General features: G+C 49.4%; 2 protein-coding genes across 5 annotated transcripts in view; both read left to right on the top strand.

Annotated features, from left to right (window-relative positions):
* The window catches only part of LOC109377001 (E3 ubiquitin-protein ligase TRIM38-like), a 24,182-nt gene extending 23,208 nt beyond the window's left edge, over positions 1–974 (top strand). Inside the window, exon 8 of the mRNA XM_019633200.1 lies at positions 64–974. Within this exon, the coding sequence (XP_019488745.1) occupies positions 64–71 (8 nt within the window). The 3' untranslated portion in view covers positions 72–974. The remainder of the gene's footprint in view (positions 1–63) is intronic.
* The window catches only part of LOC109377002 (E3 ubiquitin-protein ligase TRIM38-like), a 22,089-nt gene extending 7,478 nt beyond the window's left edge, over positions 1–14,611 (top strand). For 2 of the 4 annotated variants that reach the window (XM_019633202.1, XM_019633203.1), the window contains exons 5-7: positions 13,569–13,591; positions 13,684–13,796; positions 14,032–14,603. In XM_019633202.1, coding sequence (XP_019488747.1) covers positions 13,569–13,591; positions 13,684–13,796; positions 14,032–14,471 — 576 coding nt within the window. In that variant the 3' untranslated portion in view covers positions 14,472–14,603. Of the gene's footprint in view, positions 1–6,961; positions 7,047–8,091; positions 8,632–10,546; positions 10,643–12,443; positions 12,675–13,568; positions 13,592–13,683; positions 13,797–14,031 lie in introns of those variants that run through there. The other 2 variants (XM_019633205.1, XM_019633204.1) reach the window with 2 other exon arrangements.
* Positions 14,612–21,691: the final 7,080 nt, after the last annotated feature.

Raw genomic sequence — 21,691 nt, 5'->3', positions numbered from 1 at the left:
CGGGGACGCTGCGGCCCTATTTCCGGGTTTATCCCTCTTCTCCTCTGTCCCTGCCTCCCCCAGATGAGTAAAGAAAGGTGCTGTCTCCTTCTTGGTTTCACCAGCATCAAGAAAACAATATAAATCCTGTGTGGCAGAATTTAGCCTGTTTTCTTCCTGCAATTTCTTGTACCTAGAACAGTGGGGGGGGGGCCCTCTAGCAGGTCCCTAATAATCTGCATTGAATGAATAGATGTAAGGACTGTGACAACAACACAGGTGTTCAGTCTGGAGGTGTTCAGTCTGCAAGATAATAGCAGTGACCAGACTTGTCCTCTCCATTCCCTTCCATGGGGTCAGAGCTCTGGTTTCTGAGAGTCCTTGGGTGACCAGCAGGGTGACCCAGAGGTCAGGTCTGAGTCTTCCCAGTGTGTTTCACGCCATTGGAACTTTTGTGGGGATGAGGGGAAGCTGCAAGTCTCGGCCCACGGCAGGAAATCCACAGAGCAGTGACTCTGTGCACACTGATGTTTGGTGAACAGCCTGAGCCACGGTTCTGGGTGGAGGTGAGTGCAGAGGCTGTCAGACCTGGCGGAAGCCAAGCCAAGTGTGAGAGAAGACTGAGAATGGGCTGAGAGTGAGATGCTGCAAAGGGGGAGGAGATGAAGGAGGTCATAACGAAGTTTGCTGAGGGACACAGTCCTAGAATAGAAGCTGATGTTCTCCAGACTGTGCTAGCATCACTGTCTTGAAATATTTCTAATCTCAGTCAATAGGTAGAGCGGTCATGGTTGCTGGTCATCTACATTATGATTCAGATATGAACCGATAGGCCTTAACTATACGTGGGTTCACTCGGGAAAGTACATTCCGTGTCACACCTAAATGATCAGACCTGAGTTGGCTAATGACAGGACCACGATGAAGCCTCCAAAAAACACACAACATTAATGATGACTGAAACGTGTCACAAAATCGCTAAACATTATAATAGTTAATGGTTGATATAAAATACGATTTTCATCGATGTTGTAGTTCTCTCACTTCCTTTCTATAAAAACAGAGGAAAGGAAGCAAATGTTTGTTGGTTTCGGAGGCATAGTTGAACCTCCACCTCCATCAGAGCTCCTTATAAAGGAGCTCCAAGGCTTGTAAATCAACCAATGGGTTCACAACCTGGGCCACTGGAGGCTGTGCAGCTATTGGGTAGTCGGGAGAGTCATGACGCATTTTTGCATAGAAAACAGAGAAAAAAATACATCATGATTTTTCATCTTTACCATCTGTTTTAAGTTTGAACATTTCAGAAGGAACATAGATGGCTCCTTGAGGAATAAATTGGCCAGCTTCCCTGGTCCTCAGACTGTCACCAGGGGAGGAAAGAACCCTCAGGACCTAATGAGACCCACACCCCACCCTGAGCTCCAAAGCCAGGAGTGATCTCTCTAAGTAGGCTGGGGGTTCCCAGCTTCTGGATTGCTGACTCCTCAATTCCTTCCTTCAAGTGGAAAATTCAAGACAATTCTATGATGTTGCCAAGGCCCGGACTGGAACCACATATGCAAAGATGCTGGTATTCATTAGAGTCACATTGCGTGTGTCCAGTTGAGTTCTCCTCCATTGGCAGTTCAAAGTGGTAGTCAGGGATTCTTCACTCTTGGTTACTTGCATAACCATTTACAAGAAGTAATAAAATTTGGTGCAGGTATGGAAAAAAGGGCCATAAGACGAGGAACAAAATATTATTGGTTTAAAGTGCTTGCCGAGGAGCTTACCTCTGTCCCCTCCCACCTCTACTTGCCCTCCCTGCAGCAAGCCTCCATCCGCCATGACTTCAGCCCATTTCCGGTTTCCCTATCTCCAACTCCTGTGCCAAATGGTCTTTCTGAACCGTGAATAAACTTTGGCCTTTCCTGCACTTACACTCAGGTGTAGTTGAGCGTGGCTGACGAAAACCAACTAACCTTGAATTTTGGCCAGTGTTACCAAACCAAAGATGGTCAGACAGTGAACACCGAGCTTTGCAGTGGAGAAATTACTTGTTTGTAGGCAGGGTGCCAAGCCTGGACACAGGGAAGCTGTGGATTAAAACCCAATCTCCTTGATGGATTTCGATCGGGTTTTTAAAGGCAAATATTGAGGGCTAGGGGTTAAAGGCAAAGCTGATGGGTTTGTTCTTGTGCCAGCCTTAGTGGTTTTGCTTACTCTGATTAGTTTAGTTTCTGACATTGTCTTGTCTGGAGCCTTGTACCTCTGGTCAGGTGAGCTATCTGGGTTGAGGAACCAAGATTTGCAAAACATCTCACAATTGTGCATCAGGACATCATTTTTAAAGCAAAAGACAGAAAGTAAACACCTGTGACTGTTGTTATTGTTTAACCTATCATTGCTTTATGCCTAACTAACCACATTTTTCTATTATCTCCATCAAAGTGCCCTTTGAACATCTTTCCTGGAACTTGCTTGACAGGCAGGTCCCCAGGACATGACTGACATTCTTTCTTGACCTTTCACTATGAGCTATGTGACAACCAAAGCTATTGAAAATATTAGTTAAAGCCCATTCCTGCATCTCCAGACTCTGACACAATGCCTAACCATGTTGACTGTTAGCTGTGGGTTTCACCAGGTAAACCCGTGGCCAGGGGCCTCACCTGGGTCTTTGCACAGCACATTAGTGCCATCAAGTCTCTCAGATTTGCTGCATTTCCACTTTACTCATTCAACAAATACTCATAAAGCACCCACTGTGTGATACAGGCATCCAGTGGTGAAAACGCACAGTCTCAGCCCTGTGGAAACTGCATTCCCTATGGTAGCTGTTTCAGACGTTCTCTTCTCAAAGCCTGGCACCCTCCCTGCCCCGCCAGCCCCCATTTTCAGCTGCGATGTCACTCTGGTCTTCACGGGGACCATAAATGCAATGAGTAGAATGCCAGCTTCCATCTCATACCAAGAGGTTTACTGAACAGAATAAAGAAGGCTCTATTTACAAAACACGGACAGGGATACAGGGAACAGGGGCTGGTGTCGAAGCCTGGGACCAGCAGCGGTGGCATGTGACACCACCCTGTGCGCTGATGACCAGCCAGCCTCTTCTGTCCCCTGGGGGCCGGTGCTGGAGCTGTGACTGCAGCCACGTTTCTGCTTGACCAGCAGCCCCCACCCCAGGCTCTGCCAGCAGGAGGCTCTGGGGACTGGCAGGGCGAGAAGGCCCCCACGTGCTACCTGTTGACTCCCACCTGTGCTCACATCACCACAGCCTTCTTCACCTGGAAGCCACAGTTTCATTTAGGTGAACAGCACCTGGCTCCAATTCCAGGTCTCCCACGTGCCTGAAGTCAGACTAATGGAGCCTCCACAGACACCAATGCCAGTGGGCCAGCATCGGCCCCCCACAGGTTGGTGTCTTTGTTCTGGGAATCACTTTGAAGAACCTTCTCTTTGTCCCCCAGCCCTAGAGACTGTGACTGTCTCTGACATTTCTGTCTCTCTTTTGCCTCTTCTGTCCTCTGGTGATTAACAAACATTCACTTCAAACTCTTTATGCTAAATTTCAGTGTGGTTTCTGATTCCCAACTGCACCTGGGCTGACACCCCCCAGGCCCTCTACTCTTCTCACTCTATGAAGTCACTGTGAAACATGACCTGACACCCACCTGCTCTCCATGTCAGCTTCTCTTTCAGCGTCTCTCCTCTTCGTGAAGGGAACTGCTCGCTCTAGTTAAAAACTCTGCTATCGACCTTGGCTGTGCTACCGCTCTCATCCCCACATCTAAGCAGTTGTTTCCACCTCGTAATCATCTCTTACACCATCGCTTTCTCTCCAAGTTCACTGCTGCTCTCCTGATACATCGCCTTTCCCGGTATCACGGTCACTTCTTCCTGTCTCCAGTTCCGCCCGGCTCAGTCCAGTCCCGCCACTGCTAAATTCTGGACGTGTGCTTCTGAACTAGTAGCGAATGCCGCACAAGGAACATGTAACAGAGTTCTATTCTTCTCTACCTCAGTCCCTCCTGGGTGACCTCACCCAGTCTTGTGGCTTTAAGTACCATCCATATACCACTGACTCCCAAATTTATAGCTCCACCTCAATTCAACTATTTTCTTCCCAAAATGTGTCATAGAAAAAACAGAAGCAACGTATAATTATGCCAATACATGAAGAAATTTAGCAGTCATTCAAACTTTTTAACAAAGTAAAATAGAGCTTCCCCTCCCTCTCTCTCTCTCTCCCCCTCTCTCTCTGCATGCACACCCCAGGGAAAGGCCATGTGAGGACATAACCAGGAAGGGGACCGTCACCAAGAACCCACCATACTGGCGCCCTGAATTCAGACTCCTGGCCTCTAGAACTTTGACAAATAAATGTTAGTCGTTTAAGCCAAAAAGACAAAAAACAAAAACAAAAAGTCAAGTTGGAATTAAAGGTAACTATTTAAACACAATGTAGATAGCAAATATTAACAGCAAATACCCAGAAGGACAAACACTTAATACCATATTAGTGAAAACCAAGAACTAAAGAGGAAGCCTGCTAACGTTATTATTCAACTTCACATGGGGAATTCTTAGCACATTTACTACAAAAAGAAAATGAAATGCTTGGTATTCACATTAAGAACAACAAAAAAAATGAAATTATTTATTTGCTGATGACTAGGAAAAACTCAAGGGACTCTAATGAGTAAAGAAAGTAGTATTAATTGTAGAAATTGGTAAGTTCGCTGGATACAATATATCAGTACATTTCTTCCTTCTGAGCAGTAAGACCTGAATAAAGGAAATGAGAAGACTGTTTCACAATACAAACGAGCATATAAATTAATAAGGAATAGAATTAATAAAGGTGCATGATTTCTATGGTGAACTCAGTACAAAATTCTAAGAGTATAGAAACAGTTCCTACTGTATAAGAATTTAATAAATAACTAGATGGTATATTTCAGTTTAGTAGGAGAAAAAGATGGACAAGAATTGGAAAAATGGTGATATCTCACGTGTGAAAAAGGGTCATAGATGCCAAAACGTACTTAGATGACACAGATGTTAGAATTTTCTGACTAGATTACAGCAGGTATTGTTTTTAAACACTCCAACAATTGTAAATGCTCTTGAAATAACTGAAAAGATACGAAGTCTAGCAAAGAAATAGAAGATGTAAGAGGATCAGATGGAAATTTTAGAAGTGAAGGACAAAAACCAAAACAATCCAGTGGTCCCTAATTTATTTGACATGTTACTATCATTACCATGCGATTTGCGTCCAGTGTTTTTCTATGATAAATATATGCCTACAAACACATCTTTTTTAAGCAGACTCTCATGACCCTCTGGTTGTGGGTCTTTTGTTTCCTGCACCCCAGACTCACAGGGCGAAGGCCAGCCTCACTGATTACAGAGGAACATTTCCTACTGGGGGGGGGGGGAGCAGCTCCTACTGGCCTCTCCCTGTGCCCACCTGCGGAAACATATTGGTGCAGGCTCATCACAGCCCCTGTCACCTTCTAAGACCTGCAGCAGTCTGCATGGTCCGGCGCCTACTTCATGCCACAGGACACAGGTGCCAGGTGGGCAGCTGGCATGGCACAGAGCCCATCGTGATGTTGGTGCTTTTGTTGCTAGTCGTCGTTTGCTTTTTTTTGTTTTTTGTTTTTGGCTTCAACTTGCTTTCTTTTCCTGATCCTTTGACAGGACAAATTTGGGATGAGCTGCACCTGGGTCCAATGTCACAGCCACAGAGATGAAGGGCGTGGGCATCTATTGTACGAGGAGCCCTCACCGGCTCAGGGACTCGGCAGCTGTGTCCCCTATCTGCGTGCTGGCTGCGTCAGGCGTGCCCTGTGCGGGGTCTGCCCACAGCACATGCCAGGGCACCAGGAGGCACCGGCCAGCACTGTGGCAGAGGCTCTGTGAGCTCCCGGGAGGGGACAGCAGGGACGAGGCTCCCATGTGGGGTAGAAAGAGAGGATCCTGTTTCACAATTTTGCCTCCAGCCTGAACTGCCGCCCAGCAGGACGGTGGCTGGGACAAAGAACTGCCTGGGCCCTCTGTGCTGCCCTGAGCACAGCTTTCCACAGGACCGTCAGGTCAGCACCTGACCAGCCAGACGAGAGACCCAGTGTTGGTCCCAGGCAGCTGGCAGGGTCCACGCCTGACTCCTGCTGGTAGCTGAGCACCCTGACTGGCCCCTCAGCCACTGCAGATGTTATTTCCTGTGTGAACCTCTGTCATACATGTATTTATCCTAAGTGCGTCTTACACCTGAGGCTACTCATGTGGCAAGCTCTTACTTTGAGGTGGTCATCTGGTTTCCCCATAAATCACAGCCCTGAACTGGGCAGGGACAGTCCTTTGGCTCCTATGTGAACAGGAGAGACAGGAGCTGAGTTGCAGTTCTTGTCCCCAAGCTCACAGTCTTTTCTGCACTGGACGCAGAGCAGAGTGATGGCCCTGGGGTCCCAGCTGGGTCATCAGTGGCTCCTGGCTGTTTGCTGACCATCGCTGAGTGTCCTGGGAAGTATCTGAATCCTGCAGAGGGACACGGGGGGACATGAGACACAGCAACAGGACCAGAGAACAGACAGGCTGGAGCCAGTCCTGTGGCCCGAGTAGGTCCTACCACCCCTTTCTTACCACCCCCATCAGAGCAGTTATTAAAAAGTAAGCAACCTAAAAATAGCAAAATAGAACACAAGCTGGAGAGCTGATGGAACACCAGGGGGTCGGTGACAAAACAAAAAAGTCTCAAGTCCGACTCTGTGAGCGGCACAGGCTTCCTGACCCTGACATTGTGCTGGGGACACAAAGCAGCTTCCTGGTGATCAATCTGTCCCTTTCTCATCGCTGTGAGAGAAGGATATTTCCTGATCCCCTGACCCCTTTCAGGACTAGCTGAGTACAAAAGACTGGAGCAGTTCACTAGTGTCCGCCCCACCCCACGGACACACACACACAAGTTTCATTTCTGAGTTTCCTTCAGGCTGAGTTAACTTCCTGGTCATGGTAGGCTAGGTCTGGCAGCTCCCCGGAACTCCAGCTCGTGTGTGACCCTCTGCAGTGTCCAGGTAGTGGGAAAGGGCCGGGCCAGGGTGTGTGGGGGGACTCAACAGCTGGGGGTAGAGGCAAGTGGCAGGAAGGAGCATCTGGGAGCTGGAAGTCAGGTCATGGCCTGGACAGTCGCTGTCACCCATGTCTGCTTTCACTTTCCCCAGGCTCCATGCAGACAAATCTCAGCGCATCCAGGATGTGGTGGGAGAGCAGGCCCAGCAGGGTGCCCTGGGGCCTCTGGAGGGACACAGCCCCCTTGCCACAGAGGAGCCTGCTGTCCCTGGGAATCACCCACCATGGAACTACGGGCCCTGCTTGTTAGAAGGAAACAGGGGCTCCAGTAACTGTTGTTGAATCCTGGCTTCTGATTCCACCATTGTCAGTTCACTCTCTAACCTGGCTGGTGTGGGCAGGAGGGCAGGGCTGGGGTCCCCAAGCACACCCCTTGATCCTGGTCCCTCCTCCCTCATCTGCTTGGTGGGTGCTGGGGACACTGTCACTGCCTCATCCTCAGCTCTCTTTCCCTCCATCAGGGAGGATCACAGAGATAAAAAACGCATCCATCTAATGGCCATATCTCCCTCAGCTGTCTCCCTCCTGGGGTCCCCAAGAAACTATGAACCCGGTGTCTCTAACCCTTTGGGTTGGGGGTGGGGTGCAAGTGCTGTGATCCTCCATGAACCACCAGTCACCTGAGTGTCACCACCAGTTGTAAAGATATAATTCAAGAACTAATTATTCTTGAAATTGATCAAGATAGGAAAGGTTCACAGGCCCTCAGTTCTCTCTCTCTCTCTCTCTCTCTCTCTCTCTCTCTCTCTCTCTCTCTGTCTGTCTGTCTGTCTTTCTCTCTCCCTCAGCACTTGGCCCAATAAAACTTTCAGCAGTGATGGAAGATTCTATGTCTAGACTGTTCTGTCATGATGGGGATGTGGCTAGTGCGACTGAGAAGCTGAACTTTGAATCCGATGTTGTTTTAATAAATGGAAGTGGTCACATGATGGTCACAGCACAGTCCCATGTCATGCCCCTTCTGAGTCCCAGTACATTTCCTCTGTCTAGAGAGAAGACCTCGGGACCTGGGGGGCAGTGGCACCACAGCCCAGGTGACGACTGCTTCTGTCCCTGTGGGGGTTCTGGCGGCTCCTTCTCTGCCTCTGGGTGTGATCCTGGAGGTTTTCAGGAGAAGCCATGGCCTCAGTCACAGCCACCAAGAGGATGAGGGAGGAAGCCACCTGCTCCATCTGCCTGAGCCTGATGACTGAGCCGCAGAGCATCAGCTGTGGACACAGCTTCTGCAAGCGGTGCATAGAGGGCTTCCTGGACAACCTCGGTCACCAGCAGCCAAATCTGCGCCAGCACCCCTGTCCCCAGTGCCGGGCTCCATTCAACAGGACAAGCATGCGGCCCAACAAGCAGCTGGGGAGCCTCATTGAGGTCATAAAGGAGCTGGACCAGGAGATGACGTGCAAGGAGCACGGGGAGAAGCTGCACCTGTTCGACAAGGACGACGGCCAGCTCATCTGCTGGCGCTGTGCGTGGTCTCCACAGAACAGGTGGTGCACCTCCGCGCTCGTGGAGGACGTGTGCCCGGGCTATAAGGTGAGCCTGTGGGTCTGGGACAGGGTTCGGTGGGTCCCAATGTCATTACTGCACAGACCTGAGGTCATGCAGCAGACCCCTGAGCCTGCATCCTGATGGATGGCTTTCCCCATCTCCCTCTTCTGGAAAGTAGCTCAGGTGGGTCCTCCCTGATCAAGTCCCCACCATCCATCCTGACCTTGGGGGTTCTTGCGTGGAACAGTCAGACTCGTCCATATCCACTCTCATGGCAGGACCTTCTCCCAGCTCTAGAACAAACCCACACTCACACACTCGATTGCCTCACACTATGTGTGTGAGATTCCAGGCACCACAGGGGACAAAGTCACCAACATTCAGGCAACCCGCAGACAAACCAAGAATGACAGACCAGCAGAAATAACTTACTGGTGGCTTCTGGTGTGGGTGGTGGAGACGTGACTCATGAAGGCTACACAGAAATTCACTGTATACAGAAGTGTGGAGGGAAGTGAGAGCATCCCAGGCCCAGGGCACCACAGGGCAAAGGCACAGTTGAGGGAGCTGTGCTGACTTATCGTACCTGAGAGGCAGGTACCAGCTCAAGTCCAAGTCCTGCCCAGAGTGCTCCTGGCCTCAGAGACTGGCATGTGCAGAGTGAAGGTGACACTGAAAAGAGCCTCCTGGCAGTGACACCGTAGAAGGAATGTCAAGGAGTAAGATTCTGATCATTTCTGTAAGAAGGGAGGAGGGGCGGTTTTCAGCAAGATTCAGGAAGGGGGTGAAGGACGTGGAAATGACCGTGAAGAAGCTGACCCTGGCTGTGGGGGCGTGGGCTGAGGACACCATCCTGCTGCCTTACTCCCTCTCTGCCCTGTCCACATCTGAGGAAAATGTCTCCAGGGAGAGACCCTATTCCGTCCCCTCACAATGCCGAGGTGGCCTTGTATCATGGTCCTGGGCTGTCCATCAGAACACGTCCCTGGGCAGCCCTTCCTCAAACTCCACCGGTAGCTCTTTACAAGAACGGGGACATTTCCCACCAGGTAGCTGGAAAAGGGACAGCACAGGGGGAAGGTACTGAGCGTCAGGAGTTGGACTAGTGAGTTGAAATCTTAGCTCAGCCCCTGACTCGATGGGTAACTCTCACCCACTTATTTAATGTCTCTGTGTTCCCATCTGAAAATGGGGACAACAGCAGCTCTTTGCTAACAAGCATCACAGCCCTTTCTCGCCAACACAGGGCACTTGGTGAGTGTGCTGGTGGGGTGACAGAGGACAGGACCATGTTCTTTCAGTTTGGACCTTGACTAGAAATCTGGTTCAGCTTCAAACTGCTTTTCATGAGAACATGAAAAACTATTTTAAAAATAACCTGAAAGCTTGATATGGAAACTAAATCATTTTAAATGGGTTTCACGGGACCATCCTTTAAAAGATACCAGAGTGCCCCTCTTCCACGAACTGCTTTTAAAAGCATCAGCAGGTGCCCTGGACTTTTCTTCCTGACTCACCTAACCCCCAGTGTGCCACTGTGTGGCAGAGCACTGGCTACGTCGGATCAGCACGCTGTTCTATCAAATCTTCTATTAGATGATTATCATGCTCTGTGTTACGTCTCCCTGGCAGGATGGGTGTGGGGACTAGACCTCAGCAGGTGACGTTGGGCTCATAGTCCAACCACCTCCCAGTCGTAGCCCCTTGGGAAAGTAATGGAACCCCTTCCTCAGCCTCAGTTTCTGTAGACTGAATGACGTCAGAGCACTACCAGTGCTCAGAATGTCAAGAGTGTCAGATATGTCCCTGCACATACAGCCCTCAGCAGGCTCCTCACACAGTGTGAGGACTCAGTAAACATCCAGCGTGATTCCCACAGTCTCAGATGGCTAGGTCCCCCTGGGTGCCCAGTGAGGAGCTGCCAAACTGAATCGACTTTGTTCACCCCATTTTCCTCCAGGAAGAGCTCCAGAAAGCCGTGACAAATTTGAGAGAACTGGAAAAGGAGTGTAGGAATCGGAAAGAATTCATGACAAAGCAAATAACCGAATGGAACGTAAGAATTGGGGTTTATTTGTCTCAAGCTATTTTCTGTCCTAGAGCTTAGGCAGAGGGGCTGATCAGGTAAAGCACATGCGGTTGGTTCCCACTAAACCAGACCAAACAGGCGGAACCCCACAAAGAAGCTGTGATTCATTATCACGTCCTTCATTGTCTGCATGTTTGAGATCTTATCTCCTATCCTACCCTTTGGCTTGTCAATAGTCATTGGCTAGGATTCCTGACCCCTTGGTTAGGAGAAGCAGAGTGGGTGCATCTGTTCACCTAGAGCCGTCCTCAGCAGATTTCAGATTCTCAGCACCTCTGAGGACCTTCCTAGTCTGAAGGCCTCAACCTCAGCACCTTGGCACATTTACCACCACACAGGTGCCACTCTCGGCCTCACAGGCTCAGGAACCGATGCAGGTGGACAGTCACTGAGTCATCTCATGTCTGATAAAGGACGTGTGTTTCATTTATAAGGACAATCACGTCTGCTGCAAGAGCCACACCCTTACCACGGCAGACTCTGGGTCTCTAACTATTTCCATGGTCAGACATGCATTCCTTCAGGGAAATAGTTACATGACCCATCACTGGCCGGTGAGCCATCGTGTCTGGGTCACAGGTCTCTCCCCACCTCTGATCTGATGGACGTTAACTGTGACCTCTCAGAGGACACTGCTACTCCCCTCATTTCTGGGATCCTGTGCGGGCAGGGCCTCGATGATGACTAATGGAAACATTGTCCATGAGCCTCCTACCCCAACACCACAGTCACTGAAACACCACGAAAACCACAAAACACTCGTGGAAATTGCAATTCTGCATCTCCCAAAATGAAAGCTGAGTCCTACAGGATACACCATATGGTTTTGGTTGGTTTTACACATAGGGATGATTATGTGGACCCCAGCCTGGTAATAAACATGGTCAGTTACCTGGGATAAAAGCTAACCGCCCAGACGTCCCCCACTGAGAACCCCGGGCCCTCCTACTAGCCTGGCTGTCCTAACATCCATTCTTGGTGTGATGCTCATTACAAGTTATTGCTCCAAGAAATGCTCTCAGACTCACACTAACCTTGTCAAGTCTCTCATCAAGACTCCTTTCAATCTTTGTAACAGAGCATTGGCCTCGGCCCTAGCCCCCTGGTTACATTACCCAGTGCTCCTGCCCCTCCTTGCACCTGCCTCTTGGCTGAAAAACAAGGAAACGAATCAGGTGACCTTAGAGGTCCATGACCCTGTCTCCTGCACCCGAGTGCCTCCCAGGTGTGACTGCAGCAGGGAGCTGGGGGCATTCTTGCAGCTTGATGGCTCAAAGGCAAATAATTTCATGGCATTTGAGTAAACTTTCTTTTCTGTGCATGTGCGTTAAAATACCCATAACACAAAATCTACCATTTCCACCATTTTTAAGTGCCCAGTTCAGTTGCATTAAGTACTTTTATACTGTTGTGCAGCCATTACCACCGTCCATCTCCAGAGCTTTTTGTTCATTCCAAACTGAAAGTCTGTCCCCATCCCTCCTCTCAGATCTTGGCAACCTCTATTCTTCTTTCTGTCTCTATGTTATGACGACTCTAGGTCCCACACATAAGTGAGATCACAAGCATGTGTCCTTTTGTGTCTGGCTCATTTCACTCGGAATTCCTTCTTTAGAGCCCATCCATGTGGTAGCACGTGTCAGAATCCCATCCTTTTCATGGCTGAAGAGTGTTCCGCTGTATCTGTGAGTCACACTCTGTTGATCACTCAACTGTCTCTGGGCACACGGGTTGTCACCTCCTTCTAAACACACTTTTTTGACTCCAGAGGAAGGTGGAGCTTCAGAGACAGAAAATCCAGCATGACTTCAAAAATTTGCACAGCTTCCTGTGGGAGGAGGAGAAGTCTTACCTGTGGAAACTGGAGAAGGAGAACGAGCAGACTCTGAAGGCTCTGAGGGACAGCGAGGCCAGTCTGGAGCGCAAGAGGCATGAACTCGAGAGGCACATCCAGGACCTGGAGGACAGGTGTCAAAGCTCAGCCCAGAAGCTGCTGCAGGTGAGGTTGGGCACTCAGAGGAAGGAAATGAGGGGTGTGATCCTGAGCGATGGAGGGGACAATGGTGAGGCAGTGTGGGGAGGTAGGCGAGCCTGCCTGCCTCTCTCAAAGATGGCACATCAAGGAGGGACTTTGAAGCGGCCTTTCTTTTAGATGCAGATCAATGTCTGCTAGGTGGCTTCACTAGTCTATAAGAGTCTTTAGGTGGATCAGACCAACATGCCCCCTCTGGATGCATATGCAGATTTGTTTGGCCAAAGAATCTTGGGGTCATTCCTGTCCCATTTGACCCATCCATGTGCCCAGAACCCTGGCGTCAGTTTCCTGAAATACTTGTCCAGGTGACTGTGGGTGAGGAGGTGGGGCAGCCAACATGAATGGGAACCTTTCCCCTGATTTGCTTACAACAGCCCTGGTGCCTGGGCTCTTAGGGGGCCTATTAGGATGTAGCACTCCTGGCTGTTTATTCTCGCTCCACTAAAGGGCTGCAGGTCACCTCCTGAGGCTGCGAGCATAGTGTGACCGCTCCACCACCACCTGCTACCACCGCCGTGGTGCCCAGCCTTGGGGCTTTGTGACTAGGAAGGAAGTTAGATCAAAGAGAGCCAGGCTTGCCCGAGGGAGCATGGGGTGAGTATCTGGCCCTGCCCCCCAAGCAGCCCACAAGCTCCACAGCCTCAGCAGGACGATGGAGACTCAGGTGGACCCACATCCCACCGTGATGCACACCCCGGGCTGGGGAGGGCACCGTCCCTTCTGGGCACCCACGATGCCCAAGGCCGGGCCCCTGTCTTCGTTCCTTTGGAAGGAGTGTTCCTAGAGGGTGAACCCACATGCCAGGCTCCCTGGAATCCTGATGTCCCCACACTCACCTTTCGTCTTTTTTCTCTGTAGGGCGTGAAGGGCGCTTTGAGCAGGTGAGTGTTGTAGGAATGCAGGAGGAAGGGCATGGGGACACACAGCTGATGGGATGCACCGCTAAGAAGTGCCCGGCCTCTGCTTGTCCCAGGAGCTCGGCTGTGAAGCTGGATACACCGGAGGCCCCGTCTTTGGAGGTTCAGACTGTCTGTGATGTTTCTGAGCTTTACTTTGATGTGACAAAGCTGTTGAGGGGCTATCAAGGTACGTGAGCGCGTTCTCCAGGCTGAAGCACATACATGCTCATTCCATCCCCCACCAATCCGTGGGACAGATGGGATCATTCTTATTTCTATGTTGGAAAAGTTAGGTTCGCGTGATGACCTGCCTGAGCTCACACAGCTGGTCAGAAACAACACTCAGATCTGAGCACAGCTGGTTTTATTCCTATTAATTTTGCTGTTGGTGACAAAACCATGTCATTTCCTTTTTGTTTCAGTCAACATGACTCTGGATCCAGAGACAGCTGATCCTGAACCAATCCTGCCTGCGGACCATGAGGGCTTCACCTCAGGACGACATTACTTTGAAGTGTATGTGGGAGAAAGCAAACAGTGGGAATTAGGAGTTTCTATGGAAATCGTGCAGGAGGACATGGACACATTGTGGAAGCCCGAGTCTGGGTACTGGGTCATCAGGCTGTGCGCTGATGGCAACTACATAGCACTGACACGGAATGCCACCTTGCTTCATCTGCGGGAGCGTCCCCTGCTTGTGGGGGTTTTCCTGGACTATGAGGCGGGAGCCGTCTCCTTTTACAACATGACCACGGCCTCCCACATCTTCACCTTTCCCAGGGCCTCCTTCTCGGGGACGCTGCGGCCCTTTATTCATGTTTATCCCTCTTCTCCCCTGTCACTGTCTCCCCCAGATGAGTAAACAAAGGCACAGTCTCCTTCTTAGCTTCACCAGCATCGGGAAAATAATATAAATCCTGTGAGGCAGAATGTGGTCTGTTTTCTTCCCGCTATTTCCTTATACCTACAACAGTGTTGACGGGGCCTCTAGTGGGTCCTTAATAAAAGTGCTTTGAATGAGTAGCTGTAAGGACTGTGACAACAACATGGCTGGTCCGTCAGGAGGGAAGCAAGATAATCGCAGTGACCAGACCTTGTCCTCTCCATCCCCTTCCATGGGGTCAGAGCTCTGATTTCTGAGAGTTCTTGGATGACAAGCAGGGTGACCCAGATGTCAGGTCTGAGTCCTCCCAGTTTATTCGACATCATTTGATCTTGGTGGGGGGATGAGGGAAAGATGTAACTCTCCGCCTGCTGCAGGAAACTCAACAAAGCACTGCATCCTATGTGCACAGATAAGTTGGTGAACAGCCTGAGCCACGATGCTGAGTGTGGTAAGTGCAGAGGCTGTCAGACCTGGCGGAAACCAAGCCAAGTGTGAGAGAAGACTGAGACTGGGCTTAGAGTGAGATGCTGCGAAGGGGGAGGAGATGAAGAGGGAGAATGAAGTTTGCTGGGGGACACAGTCCTGGAATAGAAGCTGATGTTCTTCAGACTGGCTAGCACCACTGTCTTGAAATATTTCTAATCTCAGTCAACAGTTACTGCTGTCATGGTTGCTGGCTGTCTAGATTATCATTGAGATACAAACCAATAGGCCTTAATATTATGTGGGTTTACTTGGAAAAGTACATTTCATGTCACACCTAAATATTCAGACTTGAATTGGCTAATGACAGGACCATGATGCAGTCGCCAAAACATGTACAACATTAATGATGACTAAAACACGTCACAAAATCGCTGAACGTTATGATAGTTTCTGGTTGATATAAAACACGCTTTTCATTGATGTTGCAATTCTCTCACTTCCTTTCTCTAGAAACAGGGGAAATAAAGCAAGCAAGGTGTTTTGGGGTGTTGGAGGCATGATTGGGCCTCTCCCTCCATCAGAGGGAGACATGGCAGAGGTCAGGCTATCACCCACTCTCGCCAGCGTCATAAGTTCTCCGAGCCACACTGATAGAAACTGGGTGTAACTCGAAAGTGAAGAGCAGCAGAATACAAAACCCCACATACGTCACTTGGGCATAAGCTCTATATTGAGCCAAAGGCAGTTGAGAAAAAACAAAGAAAGAAAACTTTCTTGACCTCCCCTATTAGGCTAAAAGAGAACAAGACTTTGTAAAGGTTCCCCTTCCTCTCTGTACCAGGAAAGACAGAAGTTAATTGCCAGAGACAACTCTACACCCTTATCAACCCAGACACAGCACCCGAGGAACCTACAGAACAAACCTTGTGAAAGCCAGACCTTATTTACTATTACTTTCCCCATGTCAGTCTTCCCACATTTGCAACCTAGGAAGTCATTTTTGTCTTGCCACTTCTCTAAAAATACTGTTCTTTTGTGAAGATGCTATATTAGCCCAAGTCCCACCCTCTGCTCTGAGTTGCTGATGTGAGAGCATCTCCACCTGTACACAGGTACCCAGGAAAAGCGGCCTGTTTCTCCTCGGCTCTCTTACTGTGACCATCCTCACAGCACTCCACTTCTGACACCAGAGATAAAGGTATTTTTCCCACACCAAGTTGGGTGTCTCTCAATTCAGTTCAATTCTGACACTAACTGGAGTGAGACAGAACCCACAGGTTAAGGGTTCAGACCCACAAGACTGTCCCTGCCCACCCCCACCTCAGACACCAGTCACAAGTCCTGGTTGTCACTCTGGTTCTGACTGACCGGCTATAAAATCGAGGTTCCCATGACCCCATCTTAGGTTTCAATCATTTGCCAGGACAGCTCACAACTCTCAGGGAAATTCTTTGTTTACTGGTTTATTACTAGTAAAGGATATGACAAAGGAGACCAATGAGCAACCAGATGAAAAAACACGGAGGATAAAGTCCAGAAGGGTCCCCAGCACCAGAGCTTCAGTCCCTGTGGAGTTGGGAGGAGGTCCCCAGGCACATGGATGTGTTCACCTTCCCAGAAGCTCTCTAAAGCCTGTGCTTTTGGATTTTTAGGGAGGCCTCATCATGTAGGCGCGATTAATCATTAAGTTAATCCCCAGGTCCTCCTCCTCCCTGAAAGGTGGGGAGTAGAGCTGAATGTTCCAAGATTCTAATCTTCGCTGGGAATTCCTGGTGACCAGCCCCACCTGAAACCACACAGGAGCCCACCCAGAGTGGCCTCATTAGAATAAAAGATGCACCTATCACCCAGGAAATTGCAAGAGATTTAGGAAATCCATATCAGGAAGCAGAGTGGAAGAGCAAATATTAGAAAAAAAAAGATGCCTCTTTTAACACTTTTACACTTAGAAAATTACAAGAGTTTCATGAGCTCTGTTACAGGAACTGAAAGCAGAGACTAATACAAATTCTATTATGTCATATCATGCTAATAAAGTTCTATTTTTCTCTTATTAATCTGCATTTTGTGAGTCAAATATCCAGGGCCTTAGTTGGAGAAGCTAAGATGGGTAGAGGAAAAGAATTTTTTTTCTCCTAACACATGGCACCCCTGTGTTATTTGTCCCCTGTTTTCATGGTGCAAGCACTGACTCACTTATGGAGCCTCCAACACACTGGATGACTGAGAGACCCCACCGTCACGCAGGAGAAGTGAAGACACACTGGACATTGCTAAGCTAAACTCTCTCTCGAGGTCTCCTGCAGCCCTGTCTGATCTGGGTGCGTCCTGTCCAGTAAGGGGAGGCCCTGTATACTGGCAGGGCCTAAAGTAGAGTATTCTGCTCAGAGGAAATGCTACATCCTGAAACACTTAAATGGCTGAACAAGACAGCATAGTGATAAAATAAACCTTCATCTAAATAAAAATAATAAATTAACAAATTAAACCTTTGGAAATTGCATGGAAGAATATAATACAGATGTAAGTAGAAACAGACAGACAGCCAAGATAGCACAGTAGGTAAACTCTATGTTTACCTTCTCTCACAACCACATCAAAATTACAACTAACCTACAAAACAGCCATGATTGATAATCACCTAAATCAAGCTGAACTGAAGCCTTTCAACTAAGGACGTGCAGAAGAAGCCACCTCCACACTGGTGGGAAGGTCAGAGACGCAGAACGGGCTGGAACCACACCTGCGTGTGACAATTAAAGATCAGGAGAGATATTTCAGCAGTAGCGATACATGTGTGAGATATCCCAGCCCCACCCCAGCCCAGGGTTTTAGTGCCGGGGAGAGAAGTCTCCATAATTTTTGGTTGTGAAAACCAGCAGAGATTGTGACAAATGAGACTGGGTGCAGCTGCACTCACAGGCGCTCCCTTTAAGGAGTCACTTGGACTTACCCACCAATGGACTCACTGGCTCAGAGCTACAGTGCTGGAGCAGCAGCTGGAAAGGCGACAGAGAAATGGTGGGGAATTGAGTTGTCTGGCTTGAGACGGGGCTGGAGAGGCAGCTTTCTCCTGGATTGAGGAGCTGGTGGAGGCCATTGTTTCTTTGCTGAGCCCTCCCCTTCCTGGCGTGCAGACGCAGGTGGATGTCATATCTGAGTCTCGGCCATTAGTTTGCCCCACCCTGGCGATTTGAGACCTGGCTCTGCCCAACTTTAGGGCACACAAGTGTGTTTTCAGTGTCTTTCATGCAGACGCCTGCCTTGGTCAAACTGCAGACTTTCCTAAGGTGCCTCAAAGATACACAGAAACCAGACAAGCAGCACCTGGCTTGAGTGTGTCTTGTACCTATGGCTGTGCAGCTCTAAGCTGGCACTAGTGGGAACCAGCCTTGGTTTGCCGCTTGGGCTATGAGAGTGCTTCCAAGCACAGCACGGACTTCAGCCATTAGCAGTTCTATGCTCAAGGTACTATACTGGTTTATAGTTGTCTTAATATCTCAATACCAACCCAATCCAGAATGAATGCTGGCCCCTGTGACATGGCAGGAAGGGAGCCAGCAAAGACCCTGTGTCAGAGACTGCTGTGTGTTTACTATAATCCCTTTCCTCTTCTTCCTGAACTCTAAGTTCGACTCCTGCTAAGCCCTGCTTGTCAGCGTGCGTGGCCCAGTGACTCAGTTCTGGTTTGGAGAAGGTGGGCGAAGGGAGGTGTGCCCTTCCAGACTTGCCCACAGCCACCTCGTCCTCACCATGCCCCGAGCCTTCTTTCCACGCCTTGGGAGCCATGACCTAAAGATGGACAAGCCACAGGATGGAAGGAGCTTCATGTGTGAGTCACCACTGGAGAGCACTCACCCCAGTGGACTCGGAGAGACGTCCTCCCTCATATCCACTTTTAAATCCCAGTTACAACCTGCTGCTTTTATTCTTCCACGACTCAGTGTGGTTCAGGAGAAAGTCTACATTCTCATAAAATCTTGGTCATGGAGAGGAAAAGGCCTTTACAACATATGAGGCAAAGCCGGTCCAATGGGCAGGGCAGGCTGCCGGCAGTAAGGACCATTTGGTGCCTTCCACGGGGTAAGGAAGGGCCTACAGGAGGACAGAGCAGTGGGGCAGAAGTGACAAAGGGACGTGGGCAGTGCAAAATCTCAAAGGGTCCTGGGACCATATCAGCATCCAGCATCCACCGGGAGACCCACAGAGCTATTCAGGGAAATTGATACAAAGCTCTACCTGCCAAGGTCACAAGGGATCAGCCTCAGAATAATGGGTGAATCAGGGATTAACATGTCCATTTTATTGGTGAGAAAATTAAGTTTTATAGAGATTAGAATCTTTGTCTGTATACTGTCAACAGAAGTTTGCTGCCATTAATCGAAAGGCCAACAGGACTCCCCAGTCTGCGGTGGAGCATAAGGAGAAACTTTATTCAGGTCAAGTGTTTGCTCCCCAAAGCCACAGAGGAGGCCCACTTATATAAAGTACCCACCCTGGTCCCTGATTGGTCCATTTATAAGCAAATGAGGAATGCAAATTTGCAGTTTGATTGGTCCAAAAAGCACTTTCCTGATTGGTCAGAATCAGTCATCCTGATTGGTTGATATCAAGCCACTTTGATTAGTTCCTAAAGATGCAAATAAGGCTACACCTGTACAGCTCCAATTGGAGTGGAGGACAGGCCTCAGCCCATTGGTTGAATTACAGTTCCAGGAACTTCTTTATAAGGGTAGGCTCACTGGCAGGAACAAATGCAAGAAGCTAACTGCAGACTGTGGCTTTTTGCTGAAATGCTGCATGTGAGAGAGGCCTCTGTCAGCAATGGCTGCTAGACTCTGGTTATGAATGAACCCAATTAATCTTAAGGCATCCCTCTTGGCAGATATATTCTTTCTCAAGGTTCACCATACTTACTACAGTGCTCAGTTCTTTCAACCCCAAGAATGAACGTGCCTGTTATGAAGGACTCCTGGTGGCGCATTGGGCTCAAATGGATCAACAGCCTGGTCGTCATTGCTGAACAGGCGCCTCTCATGCTCACTGTACTTCAGGGGGAAGCTGCGCTGAGGTCCCGCCCCTGAGCTGACCCTGATAGGAGCACCAAGGCTGTAAATCGGCCAATAGGCTGACGACCTGGGCCACTGGCGGCTGTGCAGCTTATTCTTACTTGTGTCTTCACCGCGCATTTAAGTTGGAACGTTTTAGAAGGAGCATAGATGGCTCCTTGAGGAATAAATTGGCCAGCTTCCCTGGTCCTCAGTGTCAGGAGGGGAGGAAGGAACCCCGAGATCCCAAGGAGGCCAACACCCCACCCCAGCTCCAAAGCCAGGAGCAAGCTCTCTAAGGAGGTATCAGGGTTCCCAGCTTTGGGTCTGCTTACGCCACAATCCTTACTTCAATCAGAAATTTCAAGACAATTCTATTTTATGACGTTGTCAAGACCTGGATTATAACCACATACGCAAAGTTACTGGTTATTTTTAAAGCAAAAAACAGCAACTGAACATCTGTGACTGTAATTATTTAACCTTTCATTGCTTTGTGCTTAACAAACCACATTTTTCCATTATCTACAAGTGCCCTTTAAACATCTTCCCTGGAACTTGCTTGACAGGCAGATCCCCAGGACACGACTGACATTTTTTTCACCTTTCACTATGACCTACGTGACACCCAAAGCCGTGGAAACCCTTACTTAAAGCCCATACCTGCATCTCCAGACTCTGATGCAATGCCTAACCATGTTTACTGTTAGCTGTGGGTTTCACTGGGTAAACCTGTGACCACAGCCTTCACCTGGGTCTTTGCACAGACCACCAGTGCCACCTAGGCTCTCAGATTTGCTGCATTTTTACTTTACTCATTCAACAAATACTCATAAAGCACCCACTGTGTGATACAGGCATCGCGTGGTGAAAACGCACAGTCTCCGCCCTGTGGAAACTGCATTCCCTATGGCAGCTGTTTCAGACATTCTCTTCTCAGAGCCTGGCGCCCTCCCAGCCCGCCAGCCCCCATTTTCAGCGGCGATGTCACTCTGGCCTTCACGGGGACGATAAAAGCAATGAGTAGAATGCCAGCTTCCATCTTGTACTCTCAGTCCTGTGAATTTGAAGAGTGCCAAATTACAATCCCAACAGGAAAAACGTAAACTGAGAGGTTTACTGAGCAGAATAAAGAAGGCTCAATCTACAAAATACACACAGGGGTACAGGGAACAGGGGCTGGTGTCGCAGCCTGGACCAGCAGCAGTGGCATCTGACACCACACTGTGCGCTGATGACCAGCCAGCCTCTTCTGTCCTCTGGGGGACGGTGCTGGAGCTGTGACAGCAACCACGTTTCTGCTTGGCCAGCAGCCCCCACCCCAGGCTCTGCCAGCAGGAGGCTCTGGGGACTGGCAGGGTGAGAAGGCCCCCACGTGCTACCTGTTGACTCCCACCTGTGCTGACATCATCACAGCCTTCTTCACCTGGGATCCAGTTTCATTTAAGTGAACAGCACCTGGTTCCAATTCCAGGTCTCACACGTGCCTAACATCAGCCTGATGGAGCCTCCACAGACACCAACACCAGTGGGCCACCATCGGCTCCCCACAGGTTGGGGTCCTGGTTCTGAGGATCTCAAAGAATCTTCTCTTTGTCCCCCAGCCCTACAGGCAGTGGCTGCTTCCCACTGTGACTGTCTCTGTGACATTTCTGTCTCTCTTTTGCCTCTTCTGTCCTCTGGTGATTAACAAACATTCACTTCAAACTCTTTATGCTAAAT

This window comes from Hipposideros armiger, unplaced genomic scaffold (genome assembly GCF_001890085.2).
Source record: "Hipposideros armiger isolate ML-2016 unplaced genomic scaffold, ASM189008v1 scaffold_1256, whole genome shotgun sequence".
In the NCBI taxonomy this organism is placed as follows: domain Eukaryota; kingdom Metazoa; phylum Chordata; class Mammalia; order Chiroptera; family Hipposideridae; genus Hipposideros; species Hipposideros armiger.
Note: the sequence above shows the minus strand (reverse complement) of the source record. Positions and strands in the feature narration are given on the sequence as shown.